At 43.7% G+C, this 16,256-nt stretch overlaps 1 protein-coding gene across 2 annotated transcripts in view; it reads left to right on the forward strand.

The window, feature by feature from the left end:
• Nucleotides 1-5,394: 5,394 nt before the first annotated feature.
• slco5a1 (solute carrier organic anion transporter family member 5A1) overlaps nucleotides 5,395-16,256 on the forward strand; it is a 36,018-nt gene continuing 25,156 nt past the window's right edge. For both annotated transcript variants that reach the window (XM_069151666.1, XM_069151667.1), the window contains exons 1-2: nucleotides 5,395-5,462; nucleotides 5,985-7,464. In XM_069151666.1, coding sequence (XP_069007767.1) covers nucleotides 6,504-7,464 — 961 coding nt within the window. In that variant the 5' untranslated portion in view covers nucleotides 5,395-5,462; nucleotides 5,985-6,503. The remainder of the gene's footprint in view (nucleotides 5,463-5,984; nucleotides 7,465-16,256) is intronic.

Here is a 16,256-nt window from a genome sequence, read left to right on the forward strand (position 1 = left end):
ATTTAAAAGGATGCCTTTCCTGTAAGAAGATTGTGGTAAAACAGTACCACAGAGGGTGATAGTTCAAGCATAGAGTCCTCCTATATCTTTGAGTGCTGTTGTAAAGCCATTAGCTGATGAAGCCATGCAACAGTCAGGGACAATGGATTGTGTCCATTGCATCTTTTCAAGAAGTGATGCAAAAACAGCCACAAGTAAAAAGGCCAGTGAATAGTCCGTATTAAACAGGATTTCTTCTAAAGCAGGTATCACATTTTCTCAGAGGTCCAGGAAGCACTAGCATCACCCCTGACTTCCAGTTACACATGCACACACGCCAGTATTTGCCATTATTCCATTTTCCCGTATGGTGGGCATGATAGTCAAGGCTACATACAGGAAAAGGCTGCAATGTGTGGATGTGAATGTTGGGGGGATGGGAGTGTTCGTTGTATTTATGAACACACATGTCTGTGTGAGTTTGTGCGTTATTCCCTTTAATAGCTCCACAGGCAGACAGAGCGAGCGAAGAAACAGACAGTGCTTCATTAGGGATTCCTGTAATGTCAATAAAGTTGGAATGGTTAACAGGAAGAGTGTGGGATGGGGCCGGGGGAGACCGACTCAAGGCCATGGGTAGTCTTGAAGCGGGCTGCAGATCACGATGACGATGATGAGGTCATTGCTCATCAGCTGACAGAAGGAGATCTCACTGGCACTATATATTTGTAACAAGCACTTTGAACAGACAGTGGTGTACAGCCCATAGAACACAATAAAATCTAAGGCATATTGAATATTGCTGACTATTTAGTGCAAAAATGCCAAACAAATTATTTGGACAATGATGCACAGCTGGCATTACTTTTATTGCTTTTATATTTCTGTTGAATAAAGGGAAGAAAATTGCCAAAGCAGTGAGAAAGCTTTTTTTATTGCAGTCAAGCATTTCATTTGTGCACTTACAGATTTGGTGACCATGAAAATGAAGACCAAGACATCTTGACTTTTAGGCATGAGCTAATCTCCAAAAACACAGGGTCTTAAAATACATCCTTCCTTTCGATCCTGTCTGTGATGAATTTGCACATCATTCATTGTCACCTAATCTGTAATGCAGGTTTCTTGTATGAAAATTTTAATCTGATGCCCGATCCACAGTGCTCGTTCACTACTGAGCCGTAAAAGACATTTTACAACAGTTTTCACAGGCTGAGGGGTATGTCACTTAAAATATATAAAAGAAAAACAACATCTAAAAATTCTTTAATCAGAAAAAAAATATAGTTGGAAAAACTAACAAGTACCTTATTTTGTTTCTAGTTACAATTATTTAATGAATACTGTTGGTGCAATGTAGTGTTTGTTATTAAGTACCAGTTTGGACATGATGTTTTCCACAGGCTGATAATATTGAGATTATAGCACCCTCTACTGGTTATCTTTAAAAATACAAATAAACTGCAGACCCTGGCTTCACAGTATGACATTATGCACTAGAGGGTAGTGTCGTATTTCTCTCCTCTGAGTGACCAACGCTCAATCACAGCATAAATACATAAACTACTTTAAACATAACATCCAAGGCAGCGGATTTTATCATTCTTTCTAGGTTCACATCCTACACTTGTTACAATGCATTTAAGAGTTCACAATTGGATATATCCCCTGACTGTAAAGTTATTGCAGTCCCATTTCAACAGAAAACAATCAATTTCAACAGAAAACTGTCTTTAATATTTCCCCAAAATATATTGATATTTTAATAGTTTTGATTTCTCACCTCATATGAGCGATAAACAGTTTTACAGTCATTCTAATGAGAGGCTGGACATTTATATTGTTGGGTATGTGAGAAATGCAATACAGCAATAATAGGCGGCAATGATTATGGGAAATATGTAGAAATAAAGGAAAGCTTTGTTGTGGCTCGCCTTTTAAAATGCAGGCATGCTTGTATCGTACAAATTCACTCGTTCACATGGGACATTTTCTTTTCTTTCTTTTTTTTCTGCACCAAAAACAGACCTGTTTTGTTCTTGTGCTGACATTTCAGAAAGATTCGTCTTAAGCAGCATTGAACTCCATTAAAACTATTTCTGGGAAGACATGAACATATTAACCTTGGGAAAAGGCTGTTCCTGTGTCTCCATGCATTCTCTGTGGTTGTGAAGAAAGCTCATTGGCTAACTAAATGTCCCTCGGCTAACTGAATGTCCCTCGGCTGACAGTATAACTTTGTTATTCTCACAGAATCAAGGGTATTAGACTCTCAGAAAAAAAATTCTGGACACCATGAATAGCCTCTTTATGTGGAATATTTCGATTCTTCTTAAACTATTACAGGTCCTTCCATTTGTTTACAAATTAGAGATAATTTGTTGGATTGAATCTCCTTGCCTTTGCTAGATGAACGACACATTCATTTACAAATCCATGCATGTAATTATTGTCACAAAAGTTGGATGGTACAATAAAATAATTTAACTTTTCAAAATCATATTAGTGTGTATTACACAAAAATGACATATTTAAACTAACTGTACATTTTATACATAATAATAACAAACACCAAAGGTTGGCAGACAGTTGTGAAGACAATCCTTAAACTGAGAGACCCGGGATCAGGAATTTCTATCAACTATAACAAAGTGTACAAACTGGATTAGAGTGTGATATCAGAAATATATTCTTACCTTACTATCATGATATCATGATAATTCCTCAGGCACAAGTCATACCAGCAGGGTAGTCTCTGGATTTGACAAGAAGGATAATAGTGGTGGTCATGTGTAGCAGGTATAAACTTGTGGCTTTAAGCAAGGCTAATGTTGCCAAAGTATGGAGGCACAAGTCATACCAGTATAGATGTAAAACAGTTAGAGCAGGGGTGGCGTGTGAGAGGTTTGAGGGGAGTAGTTGTAGGACACCAGGGCTGCTGTTGAGCCTTCCTGAGGTGTCGTTGATCAAACTCGATGAAACACCGGGGAAGGGAGATGCCCACTTAATAACCCCAATTAGATACTGCACACTCTCATCTTATTGCTAAGGCTTTATAGGTAGTGTCTTACTTTGATGTATGAGCAAAGCATCTGCATCTGCATTTTGCGAATTAATGAAGCATTTGGGAAGTGAAGACAGGTAGTAGTATTGAGTGAGTTGACCCTTTTGGTGCTATTCCACATTATTATGACTCTTTGTGTGTACATTAAAACACACCCCTTGATACTCATGTATCTATGGTGGTTTGTGGTATTGATTAGCTACCTCGGTGCTGATAGCCATTGATGAAAACCCCTTGAGGTGAAGGACACTTCTGAATGTCCATGATACTCCTCAGTCAATCTCAAGGAGACATGTCACTGTGGAGAAAACACTGAGGTTTTGTGTCACTTTTGGTACAAATAAGGTGTTTTTAATATTTAGAAGACATCACAAAAATGTTTTCTTGTACACCGGTCATGGGCGGGCGGGCGGGGAGGGGGGGTGGGGGGGGGCTGAAACAAAGATTTGGCACTCAAGTCTTTATTTAAGCTCTGTCTCCCTAAGGAGGAACCAAAAAGCAGCCGAAACAGAGGAGGAGAAGGACTGATCATCTAGCCCTGTAGTCCAGGAAATTAATTAATGACCTTCTGGAAAGTCATCCATCCCTTTGACAGGCAGCGGGAAGCTATAAAAAAGGTAAGATATGTCTTAGTCTCTTTCAGCACAGACGTTTTCCCAGACAAATGACAGATCTTTCATTTATATTTTATAATATAAATATTTTTTTTAATCTTATAACAATGAACATAAGGTATCAATATGTGGCCTACAATCCTGATCATCTATATTGTTGTTCTCAAAATACAAATCTTTGCTGATTTGTCATTAGTATGGTTGCTCATGTGTAATATGAATATTACTCTTATATATAGATCTCTCTCTCTCATCTCATCTCTCTCTATTACATCTTATTGCGTCACGGAGACTGTCGGGTAGAGAGTCTATTATCTACTAAACCCTGTGACCAGTCAATCACTATGTCAGCAAGGGTTCCAGCTGTCCGCATGACGTAGTGCCCAAAACAAGCCACCATATGGGCCGATAGGCATGCTGGTACATGAAGTCGCAGAGCTAATTGCAATCCAAGTTAAGTGACTAAAAAAAAAACACAGATGCAGTATACATTCAAGGACTCTTCAGTACGGCTTATATCTCCAAGTGTTTGCTGTTAATCGACTCTGTCCTCCGTGTAATTAAACGGAGATGTTAGACTCACAGAAAAAAACTACAAGTCCCAGTTTAGCTGGCGAGGAAAACAATTTACCCCCACGATTTGATGCGTTCAATCTTCCTCACGTTGGGGATTTACCTCCACTTTGAAAGTTGTAAAGACGATTTTCCTTAGCTCATGTATCTTCGTATGTATGGCCAAAATGGCAACAACAAAGACAAGTAGATGATTCTTGTTGATTCTTTTTCATATTTTAGATCTTTAAAAAAAAAAAAAGCACAGCGCTTTTTTTTGGGGCCAAATAATAGCCCGATAATTATGAGTATATTTATCGAGCAAATACCTCCGTGTAATCCTCTCATACATCCCATTTCCAATAATTTCTGATTACATGTTGCTAGGTTATGTTTACAATAATACAACATATATATATATATGCCATATCATATTACTTATATATAGGTCGTATTATCAACTATTAATCCTAAGGGGTAGACGAAAGGCTGTGTTTGTGAATGAAGGTGTAGACAACAGGGTGTGGTTGTGAATGAAGGTGTAGACGAAAGGTTGTGAATGAAGGTGTAGACGAAAGGTTGTGAATGAAGGTGTAGACAACAGGGTGTGGTTGTGAATGTGTGAATGAGAGTGAAAGTACTGTGCCAAACCAAAAGGTCACAGGGGGAGGTCTGCAACCTGTGGGGTCACATACTGTTGTTCTGTGAGGCATAAACAGGAACTGTCTGGAGCACTCCAGGATGTGAAGGAAGACAACCACCACCTCCACCAACCAACAGAGGACACATCAATACACATTACTTTTTGGTGTCTGGACTATAAGAAGACTGGGTCAGGGAAAGTCAGGAGATCAGACTTCGTGAACTGACACATACTCTGGACCCAGAGCTCTGTAAACTGGTTATTCTGCTGCTGTTAAATAAATATCTTGAAGCCTGACATATTCTCCTATTGCCTCATTAAAGAACACGCAGGACTGGGGGCTGACACATATTGGCTTTGTACTAGCATGAGCCCAAGTTCAACAATGTGCTGACTGAATTAAATCAGAAATACGTCCAATGTTTTTACAACTTTATTGGCGCTCTGAATTGAGATTTTACAATTTCCGACCGTCCATAAACGCGCCACCGCCACAAGCAGCAGCGGCGGCGGCGGCAGCAGCAGCAGCAGCAGCCATCGGCATCAAACAGATTTCATTCAGTGTGTGGCTGCTCCGAGGAGAACAACAGGCTACCTCCCTCAGTCCTGTGTGAGTATCACAGCCCTCCGCACCTCCAGCCTTTCCTTTCAACTTGTGACAAAAAAAATAAAAAAAAAAAAAAAATCTTTCTCCTCGTTTTTAGTCGAGGTCGCGTTGCCTGCAGCTTAATTTCGACAATGTTTCTTTGTTGAAATTGGATGTTATTTCTTTTCAAAGTCATGACTGAGACGTTTGTGGGCAGCGTGGTCTTTTGTTCTCCAGGTATATTCCTCGTTTTGACAAAGGAGAGCTGGATTTTTAGTTCTCCTAACCGCAGCGACAGTTTTGACACCGACGCTGTTGTCAAGATAGTGACGGTTGTTTTTGTTTTTGGTGGGATATTTTCCTCGTCTTGTCTGATAGTTTTAGCGATACGAAGCGGCCGGTGTAATCCAGTACTGTCTGACAGAAGTGAAATGGGTTAAACTTTTGTGGTTATTATACGTGTATATTTCCACTTTGGAAGTAGCTATTGTTGATATCTGTTAATGTTTCCGTTTCCCATGTTTGTCTTTTATTTATTTTTTTTAGGATGCTGCACAGCTATGGGACAAAGGACACAGAAAGAGCTTTGAAGCAAGGTTGCCATCTAACAAAGAGCCATACAATCAAGATCAACATCTGATCTGTATAAAGACAGCACCTTTTTGTTATTGGACATTTTTATTTTTTTTTATCATGTGGACATTTTTTTGTAATTATAAACAAATCAATCCATAGTATCGAGTTAAAGAAGGTGATGTTCTTCTATGTTCAGTCAAGTCACTATCACAAGTGTTAAGTAACTAGTACCAGTAACCAGGGGCCTTATGGTTTGCTGTGAGTGAGGCTTTGTGTGAAGGAGCAATGCTGCTGGTAATAGAAATGTAGATTAAAAAAAAAATGCACATAACTAGAGGGGTTCAGTCTGCCTCAGTCCTTCTGGCAGGGCGGTCTTTTCTTCAGCACCCAGCCCTCCAGCAGCTCCACAGTGTCCTCATGTGGCACTATTAACTGACTGACTTGTCAGTGCAGCCGGGAGACGACTGAAGCTGAAAGTCCGGCTGCGCCATGACTTCGTCGGACAATGACGAAACGGGGAGCGATCTGTCTGAGTCTCTGGAGATCCGTGAGCTCCAGGACCAGTACATGGACCCGGAGACCTGCTTCAAGTCCAAAAGTTTACCCATCCTGAATGGACCCTGTCAGCCGGGCGGCAAGGCCGCCGAGCCCCGGCTGGTCACCACGACCCACACCTGTGTGGCTGTGGATGAGAGCGGCGAGCTCCAGCCGAAGACCCCAGACTCCAGCCAGGCGGAGTCGCCCTCCTCCAGGACAGACTTCTCCCCCTCTGTGTCCAGCATGGTGGGGCTCAGCAGCTCTCTGCCGGTGGAGGGCCACAGGTCCACAGGCTCTGGAGGCAAAAAACTTGGCTTCTCTCTCACCCGCCTTATCCACATCCCAGCCAGGAAGTATGTGCGGGTCATCCTGAGCGACTCCCGCTGCTTCTTGTTCTGCATGTGCTACCTGACCTTCATTCAGTCTCTGATGGTGTCGGGCTACCTGAGCAGCGTCATCACCACCATCGAGAAGCGCTACAGTCTGCGTAGCTCCGAGTCCGGCCTGCTGGTCAGCTGCTTCGACATCGGCAGCCTGCTGGTGGTCGTCTTTATCTCCTACTTTGGCGGCAGAGGTCAGAGGCCACGATGGCTGGCTGTAGGTGGTGTTGTGATCGCTGTAGGGGCAGCGTTGTTTTCCCTGCCCCACTTCATCTCGCCACCTTACCAGATCCAGGAGATGAACTCCTCAGCGGGCCACGGGGGCCTCTGTCAGAGCGCCAACAGCAGCGGGCGCGAACTGCTCGACGTGGCGTCGTGCCCCCGCGATCAGGAGGGCAACGAGCACAGCCTGTATGTGGCCCTGTTCATCTGCGCCCAGATCCTCGTGGGCATGGGGTCCACGCCGATCTACACCCTGGGGCCCACCTACCTGGACGACAATGTGAAGAAAGAAAATGCGTCTCTCTACCTGGGTAAGCCAACCGGAGTGTACCATCAATTGAACAGGAGGCTGGGTTAATGCCACATGCGAGCGCTGTAGTCAGGGACGATGATTCAGTTCCATTCAGTGATCCATTTCATTTTCCTTGGTTGTGCCTGACATTCGGAAAAAGTGAAGGGATTATGTGAGAACACGAAAGCAATTAGGTGGTTTTAAACAGCCCAGACCGGTTACATTTATTTTAATACAGGCATCTTTTTAGCCTCGAGCAATTTCACTTGTCTTGCTCTGCAGTACAAACCGTGGAGCTCTGGTGTGAGACTGGAAGTATGCAGAGCTTTGGGGTCACACGGTTAGTGTCAGTTGTCCGAGCTCATTTTATTTCCATTATAAACCGATTGACTCTTTTTTTGTTTCTTTTTTGTTTTTTTTTTGTTCAAGTTTAGAAGACAGCTTTTAACTGTTTGGGTGTCTCGCTGATGTTTACCAGGAGAGAATGAACATACATGCATGCATGTATGTATCCAAAGAGTTCATTCTCTTTCCTTCTTGTAACATCTCCCCGGCATTCAACCTCTGCACCGCACTGAGGTAAATACAAGGACTGCAAAGTCAACCCAGGGCCAGAGGCACACAAGTGTGTAGCAAGAAGCAGAACTAGGTTGCTTATGATTAATGGGACAGAACTGTGTGTGTGTGTGTGTGTGTGTGTGTGTGTGTGTGTGTGTATCATGCTGCAGCGTCGTTAGGTTTGTGTGTGTACACAGAAGCCTGGCAGGCAGTACGGGAACATGCTCCTGTGTTCGTCCAGAAGAGACGAGGTTCTGTTAAAGTGTCTGCAGATTGTTTTCTCTATTGTTTGTTGTATTCCTCCTTAAATCACTCTGGCATTTCCACACGGGTATCCTTTCATTTATCAGAGACACCCGGCATTTACTGGCCTTAATGGGTTTGCTCAGATTGATGGGCTCTACATGCACACCACATACTCTACATAGGTTATGGACTGCACCGTAATTGCGGATGCAATCCCTCTATCTGTATGCGTGTTGTTGTTGTTGTTGTTGTTGTTGGATTATTGGGACGTGGGGCACCCCTCAGTCTGGTGCAGTACCTCCCACAGATGGTGACTGTCCCACTGATCTTTGTGTGTAGGGCTCCAACTTCTTTCAGTTAAGCCTTTTTTTTAAATTAATTTTTTTCTAGTTACAATTTTGATTATTTATATCACAAAATGCCAGTTTAAGAGAACAAGGTGACGTCGTCGGATCGCTTCTTTTGTCTAAGTATTCAAAAAAACCCTCAAAATATTGAATTTGAAGTGACATCACACTCACATTTAAAAGTGTTTGGCATTTTTGCTTGACTTAAAAACAATTTCTCTTATCAAAACTCACAGTTAGTTGACCGATTGTGTTATTTGCACGTGCATGACCGAGCTGTCTGTCAGTCGTCTTAAGTTTGTGTGTGTGTTTGCATGAACTCTGCCGGGGAGAAAGTAACACTGAAGTGGTTGCACAACATCAGCCCACAGCGCCGACAGCGGCCCCTCATCGCAACATTACGCAGCCCATGAAGCGAATTCGCTGTCGAGTCCTCTCCCTGCCTGCTCTGCTGCCCTGGAGACCCAGTATTGATCACATCCCTGCGTCACATGGAGCCGATGCAGCACCGGCTATCGAACCGGCCGCAGAAAAAGAGGAGAAAACAACCCCGGGCATCGACTCGCGCTGCCCTCACCTTGGCGAGGTGCTCTGAAAGCGTCGGGGCTCGCTGTAGAGACAATCTCCCTCGCACAGATTCAAAACCTAAAGCGGCACTCGCTCCGATGACCTTGATGGCTGTTTACACGGGAGTCACAGACGGATAATCTGTTTCGTTCCAGCAGAGCATTGTTTGTGAAAAACAGAGACATGTTGCGACATGTCAGAGGGAGCCGATAAGAGGGAATGCCTGTCCTTGATTTGGATTTCAGATACTCGAATAACCATGGTAACTAGGCTTCAGTTGGCTTATCCGTGTGGTTTAAGTCACTTTGTTTCTGAATCCAAACAGTGCTCCGGCTTGTCATGTTGCTTTTATGTTTGTGTGAAAAAAAAAAAAAGTGGAAAAATGAGAGATTGTACTACAGTATTGTATCTGTACAGCCAGAAATCCTCACACCTGTTTCCATATTTCCCCCAAATTAATTTAGTCAGGAAATAGGCTACCCATATCTGGAGGTTTTCCTCAAACCTACCTCGCAGTGCTTTTTGTCCTCCCCAAACCCATTAACGTAAACCCCATCTCAATTTGAACGGGCTCAGAGGGGAGGAGCAGCTCTCTCTTTTATAGGACAATGCGGTTTACATCGAGAGGTACTTCTGGTGTCCTTGGAGAGAGAGAAAGCGAGCAAGAGAGAGAGTGTGTGGCTTCTTTGTTAGGATGTTATCTTTGTTGCCTGCATGCATACGCAGTAGGGCTTTCCCTCTGACCTGTCACCCCATTTCCCAGCTCTGGCCCCACATCACTATGGTAATGTAACAACGGACACTTTATCTGCTCTGCTCTGCTTTAGGGGGGAAAACTGAAATCGATGTACAGTTCACTTCTGGATCTTCCTTTTTTTTTTTTTTTTTGGGAGATTTTGCTGTTCACCTCCAATGATATGAAAATAAGAACTGGCGACTTAAATCTTCAAGTTTCCACCATGTGCACATTTCCACCCCTGTCCTTCGTCTTTTCTCTCCCTCCGCTCTGACAGATTTACAACATCCCATTCTTGGCGTTACTATGGTGAATGTTTGTCCGTGCCGCTCTCCGAGAAGGCACTTCATTTTGTGTGAAGGTTGCTCGTTGCATTAGATGAAGTCTGTGCTGTGCAGCTGAATAGCAATTCGTAGAAGAGGATGAATTGGAAACGAACGTATTCGAAAAACACCTTTGTTCTAGCGCTGCCGTGTCTGAATGTCTCTGGTCTCTTGACGATGTCGTCTCACCTCCATCTGACCTGGCAACACAATGACCTACAGAGCAGATTGATCAATAAGCGCGTTTCTTGCCCCTGAATTTGTTGCTCCGCTCCCGACCCTTTGGACAGCGGCCGTGACCTCCGGGTTATGAGGAGCGGCGTCGTCCTCGTCCACCGATGGCCTCTTCTTGATTTACAAGCCAGTGATGCCAAGAAGCTGTTATCGATGTGGGATGACTTGAGAGATTAGGTCTGATTAGAGTGCTCGCTTATGTGTGCACATTACCTTCAAGAGGAGGTGTATGAAGTCAAGCTCGCTGTAAAAAAAATACACCTGAAATTGTTTGCTTATTTACGGCTGTTGCTTTTATCACATTTCGCTGTCTAGACTTGGCAGTCTCTTTGCATGCAAAAGGTGCAAGCGGCTCCCCGCTCTATATGCAGGATAAGGTTAATAGATTCCTCCCAGCCATCGTTCCCACTGCCTCTGCATTTTCAGTGCAGAAGACTCGGGGAAACTAACCGTCTTTTGTGTATGTGCGTGTTTTATTGGCGTTTTATTTGACACTCCTGAAAAAGCCAACGGTGTGCGATGCAAGCTCTGCTTAACACAGTGAGACTAGAAAACTGAGAAGCAGGAAAAGCGGTGGCGCCCAGTTCATGAAGCGACGACTTGAACTGCAGCCTAGTCTGCTCTCTGACACACAGACACACTCTCACATGCTCACATGGGCGCGAGGGGTGGGTTTTCTGCTGGCAAATTTAGAAAGAACAGTTGCTCTCAGTGTCTCCCCTGAAGTGTGTGTAATGTGTGTTCCCTGCAGATTAGAGAGGGGGGGGGGGGAAATAGGAATGAATAGTTAGTTTAAAGTGAAATCTCGCTGTTTTTATATTTTTTTTGTGATTCGGGATTATCGGTCAGTGCCCTGGCGCGTCCTTTTTTTTTTTTTTTTTTTTTTCTGTGCTCACACAGACAATCTCATTTAAATTGTGTGTCCTGTTCTGCTGAGCAGCAGCCAAAGCAAATGCAGATTGTGCACACGCTGAAGCGAACGCACGAGTCCCCCGAGGAACCTGCCGCCTCCTCCTCGCTGCTGTTTGCACCTCCGGGCTGACGGATCACATTTCAGGATTGGTTTAGGGTACACGGAGCTCCGTCAGAAGCTGGCACACTTATAAAAAGCACACCGGTCCTGTTTCATCACCGTCCCTTGGGCTCATTCCCGTGGAGGGTTTAAATATCGCTGCCCGCTTTCGTTACACCCGGTCCGGTCGACCACGCCGGCCCTCAGGGTTACTCGGCAGCAGGCGACCTTTTTAGCTCCAGACTTGCGGGCTGCCAGCTCTGACTACTGTCCCACTATGACCCTGCTGTGAACCGCTGACCTCTACGCGGCTGATCCTGTAGCGTAGACGGGATCCAATAAGGGAGAGGAGGTTCAGATAAGTGTGGGAGTCTTTTTGTTTCCAGAGGCGGGGTCTTAACCACGACAACCGTATGCGTGTTGTTATCGCTCAACCTCATTGGCTGATGACTGGTGGCTATTTTTCAGTGTTGCGGCTGTTATGACAATGTGAGAAGGTTCCTGGGGAAATGCCACAAGAGGAATTTTTGATAGCAGAGATGATAAGAAACCCTTTTGTTTTCAGCTATGCAGGAAAGAATTTTTTTTTTTTTTTTCCTTTGTTCTTGCTGGCTCTTTGGTCCATGTTGTTCCACCAAATCCTCATTGATCCCTGACTCTTAAAACCTGTCACAAAATAGCCATGTCATGTCATTGTACAGAAACATGGTAAAGGGTTGCTCTTTGTCATACACGGTGGGACATTTACATCTTAAAAAAGAAAACAACAACAGGCTTTTCAGACTGTTTAATATAGTGATTGGGTGGTTTATATGTTATTATAGATATAATATAGTAACTGCAAAACTCTGGCTCATTCTCTGAACAGCATCTGCCACTGTGGACACATTAAAGTGCATCATTTGCAAATTAATCAAATTCATGTCTAATGACAAGTCTTAATCGTAACATCTTGTAATAGCATTATATTGTTTATCTCTCTTTGTCCTTTCTATTAAGATGGATAGCTTTGATATTGCTAATATCTCCACTCGGTCATCAGATCTCGTTCTTCTCTCAAAGTGTTTTATAGCCTGTGCTAATAACAAAAACAATAAGTGGCAACTTTTCTGAAGATTTCCTTTTATGTTTTTCTTCTCTGCCCGCTGGAACCACTTCAGATCCTGCAGCATCTCTGTGTGTGTATGCTCTGATTAAACTAATCAGCGTTGTGAGGAGAAACATGCCTTTCCTCTGCCTGTTGTGTCCAGTCAGGAAATGAATTGTTGTCCATAATTACCAGATGTTTATCTGTTGCCAGGGGTGCGGCGTGTCCTGCGATGTCTTATCAGAACAGAAGGTACTGTTGCCGTCACGTGCCGCATTCTCACCGAGACCGATACTCGGCCTGAGCTGCTTCGAGATTCAACGTGTCGGAAGTGCGTCAACTCTCACGGCATCACGCAGTCGGACAGACTGAACCGAGGCGGCCTGTACATCCACGTCCAGCTGAATTACATTCCCTTCGTACGTCTCATCTTCTCTCCTCGGTCAGCCTTTAGCGTGTTGTTTGGCTACAGAGATGGGAAACAAAACTCGTTCTCCATTCCAGTGTTTTGCCCTGTGAGCAGTAGAGCGGCTATTGTTCTCCTTGACCTCTGTGCTGCTCAGATGGAGTGTGAACGCGGGGGGGTTGCTGGAGCGAGAAGTGTCACTGGCGTTCACATCAGTGCAAGAACATGTGAAAAGTTGTGGTATTTAAGAAAACAATGGTACTATCCTTAAAACACATGAGGATACTATATACAAATACTCTTCTTCATATGTACTAGTACCGCATTCCTGAGAAAATGAAAGGTTTTCTCTTATATTACGTTTTAATTATGGCATTTGTACACTTTGTGTGTCCTTTTTATGTTTACTTTTTGAATGAACTACATGTTTGTCCACTTTGACCCTCATCTGTTCTCCTGCTGTGCTGACATGTAGCACTCCCATCTGTGTTGAGCTTCCCGGAGGGACAGGAGCCCACTCCGAGGGAGATGGATGACTCCAAACATTTTTTTTGACCTCGCCCTGTAGGGTCGCTTCTGCACATAACACTCGCGAGCACAAACTCACACGTGTAATGTCCAGCATTACTGAGGAATAATGCATCACAGTCCAAAATGTAGCCCGGCAGGCGTGCAGACGGGGACGAATTCGGCTCCGCTCATTCATCTGCAGCAGCAGCTCTGCCGGGGTCCATTTTGCCGCTAAACGTTGCAACTATCTGATTTGTACGTTACGTAACGCAGGCCAGTGGGCTAACGTGTTACTGCGATACAGCTCATTGAGGAGACAGTGTTTTGACAAGAGTCGTCCGCAGACATTAACAACTGAGTTTGATCATTGTGGGACGTTAGAGAAGGGGTGCATAAATGTAGGATTCCCGTGCTTGGTACTGATACTTTAAGTACGAGTATTTGCCCAAAGCCTACTGCAGTCATGCTAATTTTTCAGGCTTTAGTCCCGGTTTGCTGCGTGTTTTTTTTTTTTTTTACATGTTGGGGGTCCCAGTTGTTGGTAGTAAGGAGGCTGGGGTTGTGAATGGAGAGAGAGAGCAGCTGGTGAGAGCTGGCAGGTTGCTTGCCTGGGGAGGGGGTTGCATGTATGCGGTGGTGCATACACCTGCAGTTGTGGGTGGGTTAGTTTTGAGGCTTTGGTGGGGGTTGTTGACAGTGAGTGTAAGTGTTTGCAGGAGGCAGCGTTTTGTGCTTCAGACCATACACTTGGTTTTCCTGCAAGCAGGCAGTGATGTTGAACCATCTGTGTCTGTGTGTAGACACGGCAGAATGTGAAGTGTGGCTTCATGCGCTCCCGTCACAATATGCAGGAGGCACCTGTGCTGCAGAGCAGCGTACCGAGTCATCGCCTTGCCTGCGTTACCACCATTTATTTTTGAAAGAAAGCATGGCTGTCCCATGGAGCCGCTCCTTCTTCTGTTGTGTTTTGGGACAGTAATTATATTCACATAAACAGTCATTACAGTTTTCATGGTTAAGATCACAAAGGATATTTATGTTTCCCTTTTCCTTAAGGTAACAGTAAATCCGATTCTCTCCTTGCTGCCAAGGAAGAGGAGTTTACACAAGACACACATTTGCATAACACATGCAGGCGTGAAGAGCAGCAGTAAATATGATTTAGAATATGCCTTGAATCCCTGGGTAATCTGAGTTGTACTGTTATGGTGCCTTGAAGACAAGACGGGAGCAACTGTAGACTATCACAAACCGTGTTTTATTGTGTGAAGAAAATGTATTTTAATGAGCGCTTTAGTTTTGAAATCAGCTTTCTTTCTGGTATGTTTTCCTTTTGAGGAGGGGGGGCTGTAGTATTTGTGGTAGTAATAGTGGAGTATCCACTAAGGAGCCCAAATTGTTGGCACAGGCCGAAGATTGAGGAGCACGGCCTTGGCATCATGGGCCAGATTGCTGTGCCATGCCTGTCTTTGAGGGAGGCTGAAAAGCTGCAGGTGCAAGCTGGTGGCAAACTAAAACCTAAGCCCCGTACTCACTGCTCTAATGAATTCACATGCACAGCGTACCAAGTATAATGTGGTTCTACCCCCAGCCCAGATGCCTCATTCATGGCCACTCATCAGCCGAGAGATTATCTGCCACCCTCTCAAATGCTGGAACATTATCTATGCACAGACACACAGTGGACTTGTTGTTTTTGATTCTAGATTTGGGAACACTTCCACAAAGTGTCTGTCTTTTAGCAGCAGGGAATGAAAGGCGGTAATGTAAAGGTCTCCTTAAATTTCCGGGATGATAGACGGAGGTTTTTCTCTGCAATGATTCACACTGTTGAACAAAACTGTAAAGTCACAGCATGGTCAATTTTCACCCAGAAAGACCTTTTTATGAACTTTATTTGTACCGTTAAGCTCACAAATCTGATTACTAATCCGAACCTAAAATAGAAATGTGTTGATTTAACAGCTCAGGCAGAGAGAGATTGAAAAAAAAATAAAACACTCAACAGTGGACAAATTGCGTATTTGTTCAAATGTTCTCAAAGTAAAGGGAGTTAAAGATGGGATAAGAGAAACATCCACAAAAGATGATGGATTAGACAATTAAGTAAGAGGATTTACTCAGTGTTACTGCATGTGAAAGACTTCAGAGAGACATTAGAAAATGAAGTAATGTGAAAGGCACAAAGGAATAAACACATTTCTCTTAAGGCTGTTTCTTTAAATGACATCCCATCACTGAGGCATTTAAAGAGAAGTGTGTGGGTTTGATTGGCTAGTCACAAGGAGTGTGAGGAAGAGAGTGAAAACAGATTTCTAGTTGTCACCTGACTCACAAAAATACTTATTTTTTTATACTAAAAAGTCAGTAGGCAGCTGTCACAATAAAATACTACACTTGCAAGCAATTATGACAGAATCCAAGTAACCCAATGCAATCAAAGAAAATTGAATGAAACACACACTAGTCATCAAATAAGAACATTAACACGAGATAAATCATAAATGCTTCTAAGAAGGAACTCCTACTTAATCAGATTTTATCCCGAAAGTGTTTCCTTAAACTTAGACTTCAAATCTTACGTCCCAGATTGTGTTTGACTGTCTGACAGTGATTGATTTAGAGGACCAGTTTTAATGCAGCAGGGAAGAGTAGGCAGCTGAGGTTTGACCCGATGTGCATCAACGGCAGGTTCTCCTTCCATCACCACATTCCCAGTTGATTTTGAGACGTTTCCTTTCTTTGCATTCAGCGTTGCCCTCCTTCAGCCCTGTAAGTGGATTCT

This window comes from Embiotoca jacksoni, unplaced genomic scaffold (assembly GCF_022577435.1).
Source record: "Embiotoca jacksoni isolate LCO1_2020_lvr unplaced genomic scaffold, fEmbJac1.0.p SCAF_17, whole genome shotgun sequence".
In the NCBI taxonomy this organism is placed as follows: Eukaryota; Metazoa; Chordata; class Actinopteri; family Embiotocidae; genus Embiotoca; species Embiotoca jacksoni.